We start from the raw sequence: 16,240 nt of genomic DNA, 5'->3' as shown, positions 1-16,240 counted from the left end.
CTCTTTATTTGAACTCATTAAAACCTCTACAATTCACATACAACTTTTGAAAAACATGTGTATTTATCTGAATATTATTGTTTCTGCACTTTACGACCATTCCGTTGCTTCAATACTACTTACAAAGTCTTTTTATAGTCGCTACCTTCCTGTGACAGACCAGCATCATGAATGGAAAGTGTCCTTTCGATGGATCGGTAGTAATTCAGGCAACTCAACACCTGTTTATTGGAGAAATTAAAGCCATGACAGAATGAAGTAAATCCAAATGAGGGAAATTTTTTAAAATGTTATATGCAAATACCATTCATCTACAAAAATTTCCCAGCATGCTCGCTTGCTGAAGAAGTACAAAATGAACTGCTCATCAAATTTATTGTGTTTATACAGTTTATTTTTCAGTGATGGAGAGTTATCTCTCTTGGGAGAAGCTATCTACCCTTGGGAAAAGTTATCTGCTCTTGAGAGAAGAAACTGCTTTGGGAAAAAGATATCTAAGCGTACAAAAAAAGGCTTTAATGTTGATCTTATTTATAGATTACTATTCAGCAAAATTTAAAGTTGACAATTCTTCATTTAATAAGATTAATTTGTATTTGAAAATTTTGACATACTGTTCGATGTAAATCTCGTAGCCTGAGATGCCGTAGGTGCAAAAAGGACAGGTATGCTCCCTGGACCGTAGCTGGATCTGTATCTTCTTTCCCATCATCCATACCTATTACAAAACAGACATTTGGGTAAATCTCTCATTTCCAGACATTTTGTGGAGAATGTAAGATGCCGCAAAAGCAATTTGAAAACATCCTCTTGTCTGTTGAGTTCATCATTCAAATGACAGTGGGTTTTAAAAATAGAAGTACGGATATACTAAAATTACCATGAAACAGAATTGTAACTATCAATAGTTATTACTAGAGGTATCATAATAAAAAAAAATCCACCCTTCAGTTTCAACTCATAGTATACGAACTTTGTATCATAATTTTCTATTTCGGTCTAGTAAAACAAACAAACAAAAATATTTATAGTTATAATTTTTACATCTGCAACAGACAAATTTCATTGTAAAAAGTTTAAGAAAATACATGACACATTTGGTTGTGACACCTCTGATTCTAGCATTACTTTTACATCATTGACATGTTTTAGAGTCATTTAAGGGTGTGCAAGGACATTCAGGTAAAAATGCCACATGTTCAGGCACCTACAACGAGTGAGAGTCTAATTTGTGATTCAGCTGTGTGGACTGGTGGTAGATGGGCAGGCCCCTTTACCACAACTAATATCACTACAATGGTCCAGAAGTGGGGAGCTAATTGTTAGACACTTTAACTACTGTGCCACCATAGTCATCATACATCATATTCATTACTGTATTTCAGAACTCGATCTAGAGGTTGTGGCTAGCAGTAAAATGAAAACTCTCTTACCATGAACAGGGATATCCACAATTTTACCGGTGTCTGATCTTTTTTATATCCCACCCTAGGGTGAAGATATGCTATACAAGATCTTCGAATGTGCTTAATATTGCCATGATGTCATGACAACAATACAATGACATCACAACGATGGAGATGATGACAAAGAAATCTGGTCACATCATTCTTGCTTGCATAGCTGACAAATCAATATTAGATTTGAATGTGGCGCAAGGTTATTAAGAGAACAAGAATTAGTCTTGTTTCAGTTACTTCTCACCACAAAGAGAAGGAAAGATTCTATTTACTCCTCTACTGATCAGCTACGACAACCCAAAAGTGGAGAGCTATTTACTCGATATTAACTATTGTGCTACCGTAACCTCACAGACAGTCTTTGTCACTCTAATTTAGCATTCTAGCTTTGGTCCTTAAAACAAAGTAGAACTTTCTGTCTACCTCAGCCTATGGCTAAACTGTAACCATATAAAGTGATTCATTATATACAGACTAGAACTAAGACACAAAATTAGGTTAGTTTCTAAAGTGTTGTCTCCCAAATCCACACCAAAGACAGAATCATTTATTATTAAGAAGATATTTATTTCTGTAAACTAAAGAAATCTTAACAAATAGGAGGTTATGGTTAATTACAAGATATTAAAGTTGTTTTCCTTCATTTAAAGGGACATGTAATTACTAAATCAGTAAAATTTCTCATTATCATTTTCTAGTACACTAGTACTTGTCTTAGCTTCAACATGAATTATTAGTAAACATGGAAGGTCTCTCACCATAATTAAGACATTTTAATTAATTTCTCTATCCAACTAGCCACTAATAACTAAGTAATTAACGAATTGTTAATTACATTATACCTTCTTTAGTACCAGCTGAAAATATTCAAAACTGATTAATTTTTCTATTAATAATATACTATCTTAATGATTATTTAACATCAAACATAAAAGAAATTAATTACTCAAAATCCATAAAGCATTAAGCTGGTTGTAAACTGAAGCAACATTATTATTAGTTCATAGAATCAAAATATTTCAGCAAAGAAAAGCAAATGAGTACATTTTTGTATCAGAGTTATGTCCCCTTGTGAACTGGTATGTAAGAAAATTGCCTCCTCCCCGGTTATGTTGTTGATGTTACTCTCATATTCTAGTTATACCAGCTCAATCAAGGGGAGGTAACTCTGCATTAAAAAAAAAAGATTTAAAAGCTCTTTAAAAGCAAAAATTTCAAATATTTATAAAGCACAAAATATGAAATTTCAAGCTTCTTTGTGAAGTAGATCTTACCCAGCATTCTCACGGTATTCATGTAGTCATAGCTGTCTTTACGTTTCCTCGCACTTGACGCCCGAGACTGAGTCAGGTCAACGTTTTCTATTTCTCTGTCATCTAGCTCACGACTTTCATCATCGGCGTCCTCACTTAAAAAAGAAAATGATTTCCAATATTGGTGAAACGGATATCAACAAAATGAATTAATTTATTATGCCTTAAACAAACAGATCTTGATTTTTAAAAAGATATAGCATTTGAATTTCTGAAAATGGACTAATTTAACAGTTTTTGACTCATCGATTTGGTGATAAAGACAAGACCCATAAACACTAAATGTAATTTGATCACTAACCATGCATTATAAGAAATAACTATAATTTGGAGATTGAAACCAAAGTGTTTTATTTTGTAATCCAGAAGTACTGTACAAAAGATATAGAAATCTTTCAAATAAGCTTCTCCCGTAGATCCATTTTTTTCTTGATGAACCAAAGAAATACAAAATTAGACTTGTGGATGTAAGTACAATTCTTTTTTCTGCATTAATTAACAATTTTGCAGAAGGAGAAACAATTTTTTGCTGTAAATTTCATTTTTCTTACTCTGTGTAACGATCGGGATTGCTGTAGATCTTCCTCCAGGTGGCAGCAGTGTTGTAGCCAGACGGGGCGGTATTGGACGTAACATAGGCAGGAAACACGGGGACAGGATCGCGGATCACAGCAGCGTGGTCTCGTAATATATCCTGTACTCTCTAAATAATGAAATATCGAACGGTAACATAGGCTAGGAACACAGTACAAGGACAGGATTGTGAGTAATGGCCGATATAACGTCTAGCCAGATATTTCGCTATTTCGGGGAACAATACTAAGATCGCGAAAATTTGATCTGCTAAATATTGAAAAATGGTTGATCGATATATACTCTTAAAACCCTATTGCAAAAATTTGAAGCCGCTAAAATTTGAGTTTCTTGAATTTAGATCAAATTGCGAACATTTTGGTCCTTGAAAATAATCGAATATACAGTATTCTGTAATCTGTTAATATCAAAATGTAGATCATGTCATTTCTAAATGCCAATATTCTCTACATACATGTATTTTATTGAATTAATTACACACTCTAAATATATCAAGAAATTTTATATTCTCTGAATATCAAAAATCTTCTAATCTCTGAATATCAACATGTCTTTGTACTTGTAAATATATAAAAAGAACAATTTAGGACATAATATGCGGTGATAAAATGTTGGGATTACAAACCTTTGGATCACCCATGTTCAGAAAGCCATATTTAATTTTAAGAATCTCATCAACTTTGTTTGCTTGGCGAAGCTGTGTCCATTTCTTTTCCTGAATGGGTTCTTTTTCTGGACGTAGGCGTATGTAAGGCACCCAGTTAGCCTCCTGTCTCAGAGCATGTGTCGAGGAATCAGAACCCCAGTTCTCCATCCCGACCTGTCAAATATTGAATGCCATTATCATAAACTCTATAAGAATGTTTGTTTATACTTTCTGTTAATGGGCCCTCCACCTCTGGGTCACAAGTTTGAATCCCAGGTGCTGGCATTTGCCAGGTATTGACCGCTGGCTGTTAATAGAATGTAACACTAAATGAAACCAAATTTTTCTGTAAGTGAAATCCAATTATTGTAAATGTACATGAAATAGTGGTAATCATAATGTCTTTTCAAGTGTGATATATATATATGATTGCACTAATTCAATATTATTTCTGTATACTGAATATAAATTCACAATATTTGACCCAATAAGTGCCCAAAGAGCTAAAAAGTAAAATGAAACATACAAGGGGCGCTTAATAGAAACAAATCTTGACTAGCTTATCATAAAATTATTCTACAAAGTAAACCATAAATCAATTTGAAAAAGATATCAGTAAGGAAACCAACACAGTTTTGATATTTTTAGTCTGCATTTAATTCAAACAGAAAGAGGCACTTATAGGCATGGGGGCACTTCTTCTGGTCAACTACGGTATAAGAAATGCACAAATTAACCACTGTTTTAACTTCTTCAATAAATATGAAATATCAAAGCTTTAAAATTCTATTTAGAATAGGGATACACGAAAAATCCAAAAAGAATAAATACTGCCAATATACCATACTGAACAAATTGATGAGGTTTATTTCATACCTCAACACGATCGTAAGCCTTGAATGTCCTCATGTTTTCTTGACGGAGAAACAGCAGACGGAACTTTCTGTTTACGGCTGCGTATAATTCCATTTCATCAGCAGGAGTGTGTATGCTTTCCAGATCCTGTAAATAATTAGTGTAATATCATTACCAATCTATAATGATGTAGATATGCAATATTCAATCAGGCATGATGTTTTGGATGCCTTAAAGTTATATTACTCCAATATTAGTTTCAATAAAAGCAATAAGAAAATTGATTGATAAAATTGATAAAAATATATATGACTTTTCCATATCATTATTTCAAAATTTGAAAAAATTGAGAAAATCTTCAAAGGGAAAACAAAAGAAAGAAAAATGCAACACAAAAAGAAAATAAACAAACAAAAAACTAAAAAGACACTTGATCATCTGAAAATCTGACAAAATGGGACAGAGATGGATTGCCCCGTTAAAAATGGAAAATACTTCATATTCTTCGTCTGTTCCATGGGGCATAACTATAGCCCCCACACAACTCTATTCCATTGGAGACTTATGGGGGTAAATATAATTGATTTCAAATGTTACTTACATAGTTGACTCCGTAGATGTTGAGAAGGAAGCTAAGATGTGGCTTCAGAGAGTCAAAATCAATTACATTCAGAGGGATCCCCAGCGAGCTTTCATCAGTAGCAAGACCACCACCTAAAAATAATAATTAATTTGTAATTTTATTTCCACATCACTGAACAAAACTAGACCAATGCAGTTCACAGACAGAGAATTAACCATAACTCAATGCAGTTTACACAGAGGTCTAAGAGAAAATACCACATACAGGGTGTCCCAAAATACATGTCTCGACTTTGACAGGTAAGTACTTTTGCAATACTTAACATTTTTTTGAAAATTCAAAATGATTTGGAAAGCAGGAGTATCCCAATTTAACTTAATTGAGTACAAATGTACAGATTACAACATCATAATGTGTGATGACGTCATAATAGAAATGATGACATCATCGATGATGTCACATTTTGGTGACTTTCCAGCACCATGGAGATTCTGGCTGAAGTTATTGAACTCTACAATGCGGTCGGAATATCCCCTACTTTAGTAGATAAAATGTTATGAAAATGTCATCCAGGTATGCAGTCCATCATCAGGAAACAGATTTACAGAATTGTGAGGTGGAGAGGAATTTCACGGACAGAATTCATCATGCCATCGATAAGAAAAGCGGACACCTCTTGTCCTTATTTTAACTTTAAGCTATTGATATTCTGAACAAATCCCAAATTAGCAAAATATGACTTTCTCTCGATTTTCCATATAAGTATTAACAAAAAGGTATTTGTCTGGGTTGTTACATATTGTTGTACAGAGCAGATCACTACCATTCTAATGGTATATAGATCAAATTCCTCCGTCTATCAAAATATTTTTTTATAAATCATCAAACTAGTGACATGTTTTTTGGGACACCCTGTACATGCAGCCAGTTATCAGCCATATGGGTATATCTATTTCATCCATTTCTTATATATCATAGCAATGACCCATGAAATTCACTTCACCTGACAGTGTCTTACAATACAATTTACCATATTCAACCCAATAAGCGCCCAGGGCGTTTAAAGAATTAAAAAATGAAAAGGTGCTAATCAGACAAAACTGTTGCAATTCTATACAGTTTTGTGTAGTTTTGGTCTTTATTTATGCCTGGGCAATTGAAATTGAACCCTCGAAAAAGAGGAGGGGCACTTATAGGGACATGGGCGCTTATTGGGTCGAATAAAGGTACCTGCAGCTGCGGCAGCCATAGTAAAAGCAGACGATGGTAGAGGTGAAGTGGTCAACAAGTTGGCACTGATTGGTGGAGCTGGCGGTACGGCACTGGACGTCTGAGTGGACGCCGCTGACCCAGGACGAGATGACCCAGATTTGGATTTCTGGAACAGGCCCATATTGTCATCCTGGTACCGTGATGCAATCTTCGAGGCACTTGCAGTATCCTCCTGAAAAACGAATATTAGCCATCCTGATTCAGTCAACCTCGAAATTCTGACAATACAATATGGTATTGGGTGCCACCTAATGAATGATCATGTTTCCTATAATTATTACCACCGTATTTACCAATATAATTCAGAATTTCTAGTCGAGTTGAATCCTGAATTCCTATAATTATTACCACCAAATTCACCAAAATAATTCAGAATTTCTAGTCGAGTTGAATACTGAATTCCTATAATTATTACCACCGAATTCACCAATATCATTCAGAATTTCTAGTCGAGTTGAATCCTGAATTTGTAGACCTACCAAGTCATCTTGGTCCTTGCTTGGAGGGACAGTGTCAGCTCTGTACAGGATTGGGAGCCAGTGGAGAATCTGTAAAGTATCAAATATATCGTGAGAAAAGTCAACAATTGTTATAAAGATGTTCACTTTGAGGTTATGGTTTGATAAGATGTTCTACCCATCAATTAATCCATCATAAATACATAGAGAATGTTTTCATATATAGTGGACTCAAAGTGTTGTGTAAATCGAGTGTCAACTGTATTATCTATAAATGAACATTTTATGGTTTTACTTAATTACTGGCGTACCTCTCTTTTTATTTTCATTGGTGCACCAATTGACAAGTATTTATTCTGCATTTGCATATTACAGAGTTATCTGTCCTTGTGGGAAAGTACTGATTGTGACGTCATGTGTTTGTAAACATAACGTCATTATCTTCTGAGAAAACAACTTGAATTTCCCTCACAAAATAATGACATCACAATGGATAACTAACCGAAAGGGAAGTAACTCTGTAATATGTAAAAAATAAACAGAAGGCGGAGGTTTCCAATGTCCTGATGCTCCATCCTTCTTCATACTTGTGATATGCAAAGACGGTATAAGAGAGCAAAAGAAACTGTGGTCTATGTACCAAGTGGTAAATAAGAGACAGCTGGGTTTTCATCTGGGTCTGGGGATGAGCATTACCATATCCATTTTGTTTAAGTGGTAAAAACAACAGCTTGAGCTGTATGGGTACCTTTAAAAACTGATTTGGGGTCCTCATTGAGTACATGTGACAGGTCAGCCACCTCAAATAGATGAGAAGATCGTCAATTTTTACGTAGCTCATTCCCGAATCGTTACCGGCTAGAAATGCTTCTCTTGCAGAGCTCAGCCTCTTTGCTCTTGCCACACAATCATTGAATTCGGCAACAATGCGACTAAAATAAACAATAAAACAAACATTTTAAGTCAGAAACAAAGAGTTTATTTTGTGAATATTTGCGTTTTTATTGTTTTGAATAATAAAAATCAATTTGCCAGTCATCATTATTTATGATCCTGAAAAGTTTTTTAATAAATTGGGGTAAAGCAAGAGATCTTTGAAAAAAACACTGAATTTGATTATAACCTGGTTTTGTTAACAGTTTAGATTAATGCAAGCATCATGATTCTACACCAATGAAAAAATAACTTTTGACAGAACATGTGAAACACTCAATTTAATACATTTCTAAATAATTCAAGACAGTTCAAGACTTCAATGTTTCTAGATTTCAATATAAGAATAGCTCAAAAAGCTAAAAATAAATAATTTCTGATATTCCTACATATAAATTGTAAATTGAAAGTAAAATTTCTTATCTACGATAACCATGTATGAATATCTTAGCTAAAGTAATATATCCACTTTTTACAGACTTTTTTTATTTAAAATTCTTGTAACTTTGTACACACATTTGATTTCGTAAGAAGTGTGAAGTAGTCATTTACATACGTGAGTCGCTTGGTGTAGTGAGGGTATAGTGTCTCGATGGTATTTGTGTGCTCACAGAAACGCTTCCATCTGAGCATGTGCAAGTATTTACAGTGAATCAGCTGCTGAATTCTTTCAAGGAAATACTGAAATATAATTAATGAAATTTATAAGCAAACAAAATTCACTCAAAGGTAGCTGACAAATAGTTCATGTACAACAATTTTTTTTTTAAATAATCCAATATGTATACATATTTTTTTTTAATGTTATTTCTTGAAGTGTGATTTTTTATTATTTATTTATTATAATTCATTCATTCATTCAATGAATATTCATTCATTCATTCATTCATTCATTCATTTGTTTAAATATTTGTTTATTTATTTATTTATTTTTTTATTTTCATTTATTTATTTTCATTTATTTATTTATTTTTTTATTTTTATCTATTTATTTTATCTTTTTTTATTTATTTTTTTCCATTAATTTATTTATTTTTGAAATGTTAATTGATTCTAAATAGATTCTGATAAAAAAAACTATATGTATTTATATTGTCAAAGGACTTAAATTGAAAGCCAAAAAAATATAAAAATACGGTACAATTTTACTGTGACCTTGAAGTCTGTCTATTTCACTTTATAATGCTGTGACCTTGTGCCCTACCTGGTGAAGAAGAAGAGGTAGACTTTTGGGTGTGTACTCCAGGGAATCACAGGTCATCATTTCCTCCTTCATGAGGTCTGCCTGTAGCTTCAGTGGCTGGGACTCACTCACCTAAGGTCAAGGTCAAAGGATTAATCCGTGGATAATTACAGGTAAATAACACTAATTAACAAAGACACTGGTATCGTAGCACCACAGATATACAGCAAAATATCATGTAGTTACCACTGAACTCTTTCTCACCTGTATCACAGATGTTGAGTCACAGGTAAATAACAAAATACTGATCTCAGACCCTCACAGGTGTGAAATCTGACACAGGTAAATAACATGGAAATAACTATGTACTGATCTCAGGCCCTCACCTCTATCACAGGTGTGAAATCTGACACAGGTAAATATCAACTTATTAAAAAGTCCCTTACCTGTGTATCACAGGTGTGGAATCACAGATAAATATTGTGTAAATAACTATGTACTGAACTCAGACTCTCACCTCTATCACAGGTGTGAAATCTGACACAGGTAAATAACAACTTATTAAAAAGTCCCTTACCTGTGTATCACAGGTGTGGAATCACAGATAAATATTGTGTAAATAACTATGTACTGAACTCAGACTCTCACCTCTATCACAGGTGTGAAATCTGACACAGGTAAATAACAACTTATTAAAAAGACCCTTACCTGTTATCACATGTTTGGAATCACAGGTAAATAACATACATGTAAATAACTATGTACTGAACTCAGACTCTCACCTCTATCACAGGTGTGAAATCTGACACAGGTAAATAACAAATAAATGACAAACCTGACACAGGTAAATAACAAAATATCAACACAGGTGTAAAATTGATATCTGACACAGGTAAATAACTACTAAATAACAAAGTACTAACACCTGTACCTCGGGTATGAAATTACAAGTAAATAACAAAGTAGTAAATTCAAACTCTCATCTGCATTACAGATATGGAATCACAGGTAAATCACAGGTAAATCACAGTAAGTAAACAACAAGTAAATAATAAAGTACTCAACTCAGACTCCCATTTGTATCAATTGTGTAGGTATGAAATCAAAAGTAAATAACAGAAGACCAAACTTTTATTCCACCTGCATTAATATTTATTATACCACAGAATTATAATTACTAATTGCTGTCATAAACCTAATTAACAAGGATGGCAACCCCCCTCCTCCATTCATTAATTAATCAAATCATTTAACACTTGGTGAAAGAAATGGTACAGCAATAGCATGATGCTATACAACACCATGTCTGTGATATGTTAATATGTCACTTGCCAAAAAGAAAGAAAACAATATTTTTTCTATGAAAATGTAATAAATGTTTACTATTAAGAAGATTAAAATCATCATGAAACCAATAACAGTACAAACTCTTTTACAAAGGACTCTTTTTGTCTTTTCTTTCTTTTTTTTTTCATTTTCTTTTGTTGTGTGCTCTTATTTTTGAAATGAACATTTATTTTCTATGTATCTAGATCAAGCAACTTCAGTCTAAAATCTACAACTATTTTTCATGGATCTTTTTCATTTATATTTTCAAAAACAATGGGTCCAAGTTTTTAACAGACCAATTTCCAGAAATTCAATTAGTCCTTTCAAAATTTAGTACATGATTCAGGATATGCAAATAGCAGTGATTAATTACTGCCTCAATACAAAATCAATAAAATAATTCAAAATATTGTTAGTCAGGAATATTGAAAGTCATAACAAATTAAAATGGAGTAAAATATTCTGATAAAATTTGATGGACTCACCTGCAGTAGTCTTGATATAACCAGCTTCCTTTCCAATTTGAAATGCTCAGCATCCTTTGGAATATGCACAGAACTGAAATAAAATATTTTAAATCATAATCAAATTATATACAGCATGCAGCATAGAATTTCAATAATAGTATAGCAGCCATATTTTATAAAAGCATTACTTCCATATCTATATCATAAATTAACACATCCATCTGCATGAAGTTGAAGATTTCGCTGTGTATGTCATGTGATGGTGGAGAAATAGAAATGTTTGTGGTTGTTTACTTGAGATGAGCTTTAGATTTTCAGAGGAGATAACAAAAAAGTATGTTACAGTATTCAGCAAAAAATAAACACCCCTCTCCATTTTTCAGGCCTCAATTTCATTCACTTCAACTTCAATATACATGTAGCGGGATTGGACTGGGTCGATCATCGGTGACCAGATAGCTCAGTCAGTAGAGCATTCGGCTAGTGTTTGGAGGGTCCCAGGTTCGAATCCCGGTCTGGACGCTACATTTTCTCCTCTCCTGTTACAGAATTGGCGCCCAACTAAATAACCCACGGTGGTGGTGTTTGGAAGGGTCTCGTGTGTCTTCCAGGGCGAAGACTTCGAGAAAGGAGGGAGGAGTGTAGCGGGATTGGACTGGGGCGATCATCAGTGACCAGGTAGCTCAGTCGGTAGAGCACTCGGCTAGTGTTTGGAGGGTCCCAGGTTCGAATCCCGGTCTGGACGCTACATTTTTTCCTCTCCTGTTACATACAGAAACTAGGAAAACCATGTAGGTTTCTCAATCTGATTTCTTTTGAAAACTGATTTATGGCTTACTCTGTGCAATAATTTTGTAACAAGTTAGCCTTATATGAAGTGTCCTGGGCTTAATGGGCCAAATATGGTAAGTGGCATGTTGTTTCAATCGATTATAGTTCTAGGATTTCAAATGTTTGTTCTGCTTGAATAAGTTTGAAAGGGATTCTGGTGTATTTATCTGGTGAGGCCTGATGGAATGATATGAAAATACAGATTTCTAAACTTTATCAAATTAATAATAAAATCTGCCAATATATTGTTTAGTTCTTATAATACATTTCTACCACCATGTTCTTTAATTTGTCAGAAAGATTACCTGATGGGTTTAGTTGGAGTCTGGTACAGGAGTTCAAACTCCTCTACTGCTCCCTTCAGTTCATCAAGTTCCTTCTTCAGGTCATGGTCCAAGTCCTGTACCTTCTCTGATGTACCAGGCTGGTACAGATCAGATAAACTCATCATGGTGATAGGCTACTCGGAATGTATGTCTGAAATTAAAACATTTATTAACATTGACTACATTATGGCAATATGTGTGTGATGAGTATGAAACTTTTTGGAGGTACAATCATAATATTCTAGTTATATCTAATTATCACACATATATATATATATTGTCATAATATGAAACATTTTGTAAGCTTAATTGTAGCAGAAATAAAAAGTTTTTAGTTCATCATTTTATCACATATTGTAATATTTTTGCTTGATGCACAGTCAATTCAATCAATCAACTAATCAATAGGTTGATTCGTCGATGTAGCGGCAGTGTGTTTTGCCAGTGTTCATTAATGTAAGTACATGTATTAGGCCTTATAATACAAATGTAGATGGATGCATACTGTTTTCAGTATAATTACTTTTCATCATTTTAATGACATAATTTTTTTCAACTCATTTAATACAAAATAACTCATTTTCATCAATGACTTATTATATCACATTCGTTTTGTTATGTCACATTTGATATGCGATCGAATGTTATCTGCATCCTGGGTGCATTTTTTTCTAGTTCAGCTTCACACTTCGACTTTAACTACCATGAAATCCATCAGTCCACGAGTTACTGACTCGTGTATAAACTTGTAAATGGTCTCTAGCAAAGTAGCATACTGTTTCCATTGGTAATTACGCTAGAATATAAGTATTTCACAAATTTGATTAGTTCTTTACTGTTTAGTTAATGAAATACGTACTCTTTTTACATTTTGAACTTTGCAGATATTCCCTCGATGTTTACATTCTTACAAGTGCGTTCCGAGTCACTCAGCAACGGCGATCAACGTCAATGGAAAGCTTATTGAAATAAAGTCGGACTTGTGCTTAGAACACAAACGTAGTGGAGATGTCGAATGAATACGTCAGGAACGATAACTGTGCAATAATAAAATGTTTTTAAAGGGTCGATGCAGCGTAACTCGATATTGCAATCAGAAAAAAAAATACATATCTTTATTCTCACCTCGTTTCATAGAGGATATGACCTTTTACTCCAAATAAACTCCTTCCGTCCGGCCATATCAACTGAAAAGAACACTATTGGCTCACACAATGTATAATAATTACTGTAATACAACTATGATTCCGTTTAGCATGTTCATGAAGTCATTTCGTCTCTACATGAAGTCATTTTGACCAGAAACATCAGAAACATATATACATATTATATATATTTCTGGAAACATTGACACCTCTATGAAACGGATATTGAAAATACTTATAAGGATCTTTATTCTAATCAGATTGAGTTGCTGATGGGAAACTCGGTCAATGATGATATTGGTATAATTTTGTCCAAAGACTTAGGCCTATCTCTGGACCCATTCACTATCTACAGGCGCGGATCCAAGGGGGGGCGGACCCGGCGTACGCCCCCCCTAAAATAGGAGAGAGAAAAAAAAGAAAAAGGAAAAGAAGGGAAAAAGAAAGAGGGGAAGGAAGGAAAAGAAGGAAGAAAGAAAAAAAAAGAGGGAGAAAGGGAAAAAACTAAGGAATTAGATAAAGAGTGAGAATTAGACAGAAAGCTCCATTTCCTACCTTTACCGTTTGATGTTATCATTTTAAAATCTAAATGTATTCGACTTTGTGGGACATACATGCATGAACATACTTGTATCCAGGCACAATGGAATAATGATATTTTTTTTCGTGTAAGTTAAGGTTTTATCTGCATCGCTTAAAAGGTACAATGTAAATCCCTTCAAGTATTTACCTTTTTCCCAAAAAAAACCCCGATAAAATCCCAATATATTAGATAATTTATTGTCATTAATATTCAATATTGACAGGTTATATCTCGATATCCTTAGCAATAAAAGAAAAGGGGGAGGGGGGTGGTGGAAGGAATTGTAGCTGGCCATGAGTCTTCGCTGGTTGACTATATGTCATGCCCTTCATTTTCCAGGTTGTAAATGATATATTACACATTTTTGAATCAGCATTTAAGTCCTGTATTAAATCGTACTTTCAAAACGCCAGTTACAAGATCACTACTGACGCCGAATGCTTCTAGAAGCCTTTTATTTGTCCTAAGAAAATGTGTGTAAAGAAAAAAGTGGAATGCGACAGAAAATGAGAGCTTCTAGGGTCTGAGTGCACCCCATGGCCAGATGCCTTCCTTTTTTGTTTCAATAAAAACATATCTTAACGATAATGTTATAAGATAGGCAAACGATGTTAAAAAATTAATGCACATGACAAAAGGCTCCCTATTAGAAAACAGGATGATAGCAATGGTTCCTGGCACCGTATGGCCATAGACAAGACCACTAGCCTTCTTTTCTTTCGTTGTCCAATACACGAATTATGAAGATTGTGTAAGTTAGAGAAAATGAATTATCTAATGTGACAGATAATGTATAAAAGTAAAAACTTATATCGTTAAAAAAGTTCACATACACTTTCATTAGTCCTATAAAAACCTTTAATAGGCGACCCCCTAGCTGCAATATTGTAGCTCAAAAGACTTTTAGACTGAAAATGGTGTCTTCTTTAGAGCTACAATTGTTCCCTATTACTTCAAAACCTTCAAAAAAGTATGAAAAAACTGTGCCCGAGTGATTTTCGGAGGCAGTGCTCCACTACGATACATAGGGACCAATTCGTACCCGGCCTAAAGGCATAGTAGGCCGGGTACGTATATTCGTTCTAGGCGGCCCCCATACCCCCATCCTTTTCTTTGCTTCGTGCCTCTATGAATAGATATTCAGATTTTAGGCAGTGCAATTCTGTAACTTTATATTCAAAATATGACATTAGACTTCAAAAATAATAAACGAACATTTTTACATGGCTTCAATTATTTTTTGGAAAAAGTGTACATTTATTCGAGGGCTTCTGGGGGCCTAGGCGGCCCCCCCCCAGACCCCCGCCCTTCTTCGCTTTATGTCCATATAAATATTAAGATTTTGATATTGCAATTCTGTAAGTAAAAATATTAAATCAAAACTTCAAATAAAAAATATGACACTTGACACGAAAACCATAAATAAACATCCTTAAATGGCTTCAATTATTTTCTGGAAAATGTGTTCATGAAATCCTCAGAATGCAGGATTTTGCACCATTTATTCGAGAGCTTCTGGGGGCCTAGGCGGCCCCCAGACCCCTCGCCTGATTTGCTTTGTCCCACGCCCCCTCTAACCTCAAAACCTAAATCCGCCCCTGATCTATTTCGTAAGTTCATGACCAAGGTGTTTCTCGTAATTAGAATCTAGTCTTTCAGAATAAAACAAATGTATGTATACATGTTTTCTATAATAAGAATTTTTATTTAATGTCGGAAATCAAAACAAGATACAACATCATAAGTAAATCTAACATTTTCTTAGGTAAGCGGAGATCTATACACTCAGATTTTTGTGTTATATCTCCATAACATAAAAAATTTATTCAAATTAATCCTTATAATTCAATTAACTAAAGATAATCTCTTCAATACTCAAAATTCATTTTTGGACTATTTTGTCTATGAAATCATTATACCGTCATCTCAGCCATTCAGTAGCGACGTTACAAACGATGACGCCATTTTTTCCTTTATGGGCTGATAAAGTAAATTTTTAAGCCAATGAAAATGCTGGTAACAAGCAAAATTGAATTATAAGGATTAATTTGAATAGATTTTTTATGTTTTGGAGATATAACACAAAAATCTGAGTGTACTCTTATCATAAACCGCTTCGCGGTTTATTTAGAGTACACTCAGATTTTTGTGTTATATCTCCATAACATAAAAAATCTATTCAAGTTAATCCTTAAATATTTATTGAAGTCCTTGCTTCAAGTAACGTTTCCATTTTTATTTCATTTTATTTTCCAAATTTTC

General features: G+C 33.9%; 1 protein-coding gene across 1 annotated transcript in view; it reads right to left on the bottom strand.

Moving 5' to 3' along the window:
* Positions 1-13,198, bottom strand: part of LOC138304691 (uncharacterized) — a 44,117-nt gene extending 30,919 nt beyond the window's left edge. Inside the window, 15 exon segments of the mRNA XM_069244896.1 lie at positions 124-221; positions 615-718; positions 2,735-2,868; positions 3,325-3,476; positions 3,993-4,187; positions 4,890-5,015; positions 5,470-5,582; positions 6,682-6,895; positions 7,203-7,271; positions 7,930-8,113; positions 8,671-8,795; positions 9,319-9,429; positions 11,112-11,184; positions 12,230-12,401; positions 13,110-13,198. Coding sequence (XP_069100997.1) covers positions 124-221; positions 615-718; positions 2,735-2,868; positions 3,325-3,476; positions 3,993-4,187; positions 4,890-5,015; positions 5,470-5,582; positions 6,682-6,895; positions 7,203-7,271; positions 7,930-8,113; positions 8,671-8,795; positions 9,319-9,429; positions 11,112-11,184; positions 12,230-12,375 — 1,844 coding nt within the window. The 5' untranslated portion in view covers positions 12,376-12,401; positions 13,110-13,198.
* Positions 13,199-16,240: the final 3,042 nt, after the last annotated feature.

This window comes from Argopecten irradians, chromosome 12 (assembly GCF_041381155.1).
Source record: "Argopecten irradians isolate NY chromosome 12, Ai_NY, whole genome shotgun sequence".
NCBI lineage: Eukaryota > Metazoa > Mollusca > Bivalvia > Pectinida > Pectinidae > Argopecten > Argopecten irradians.
The sequence above is the reverse complement of the archived record's forward strand: the minus strand, read 5'-3'. Positions and strand labels throughout refer to the sequence as shown.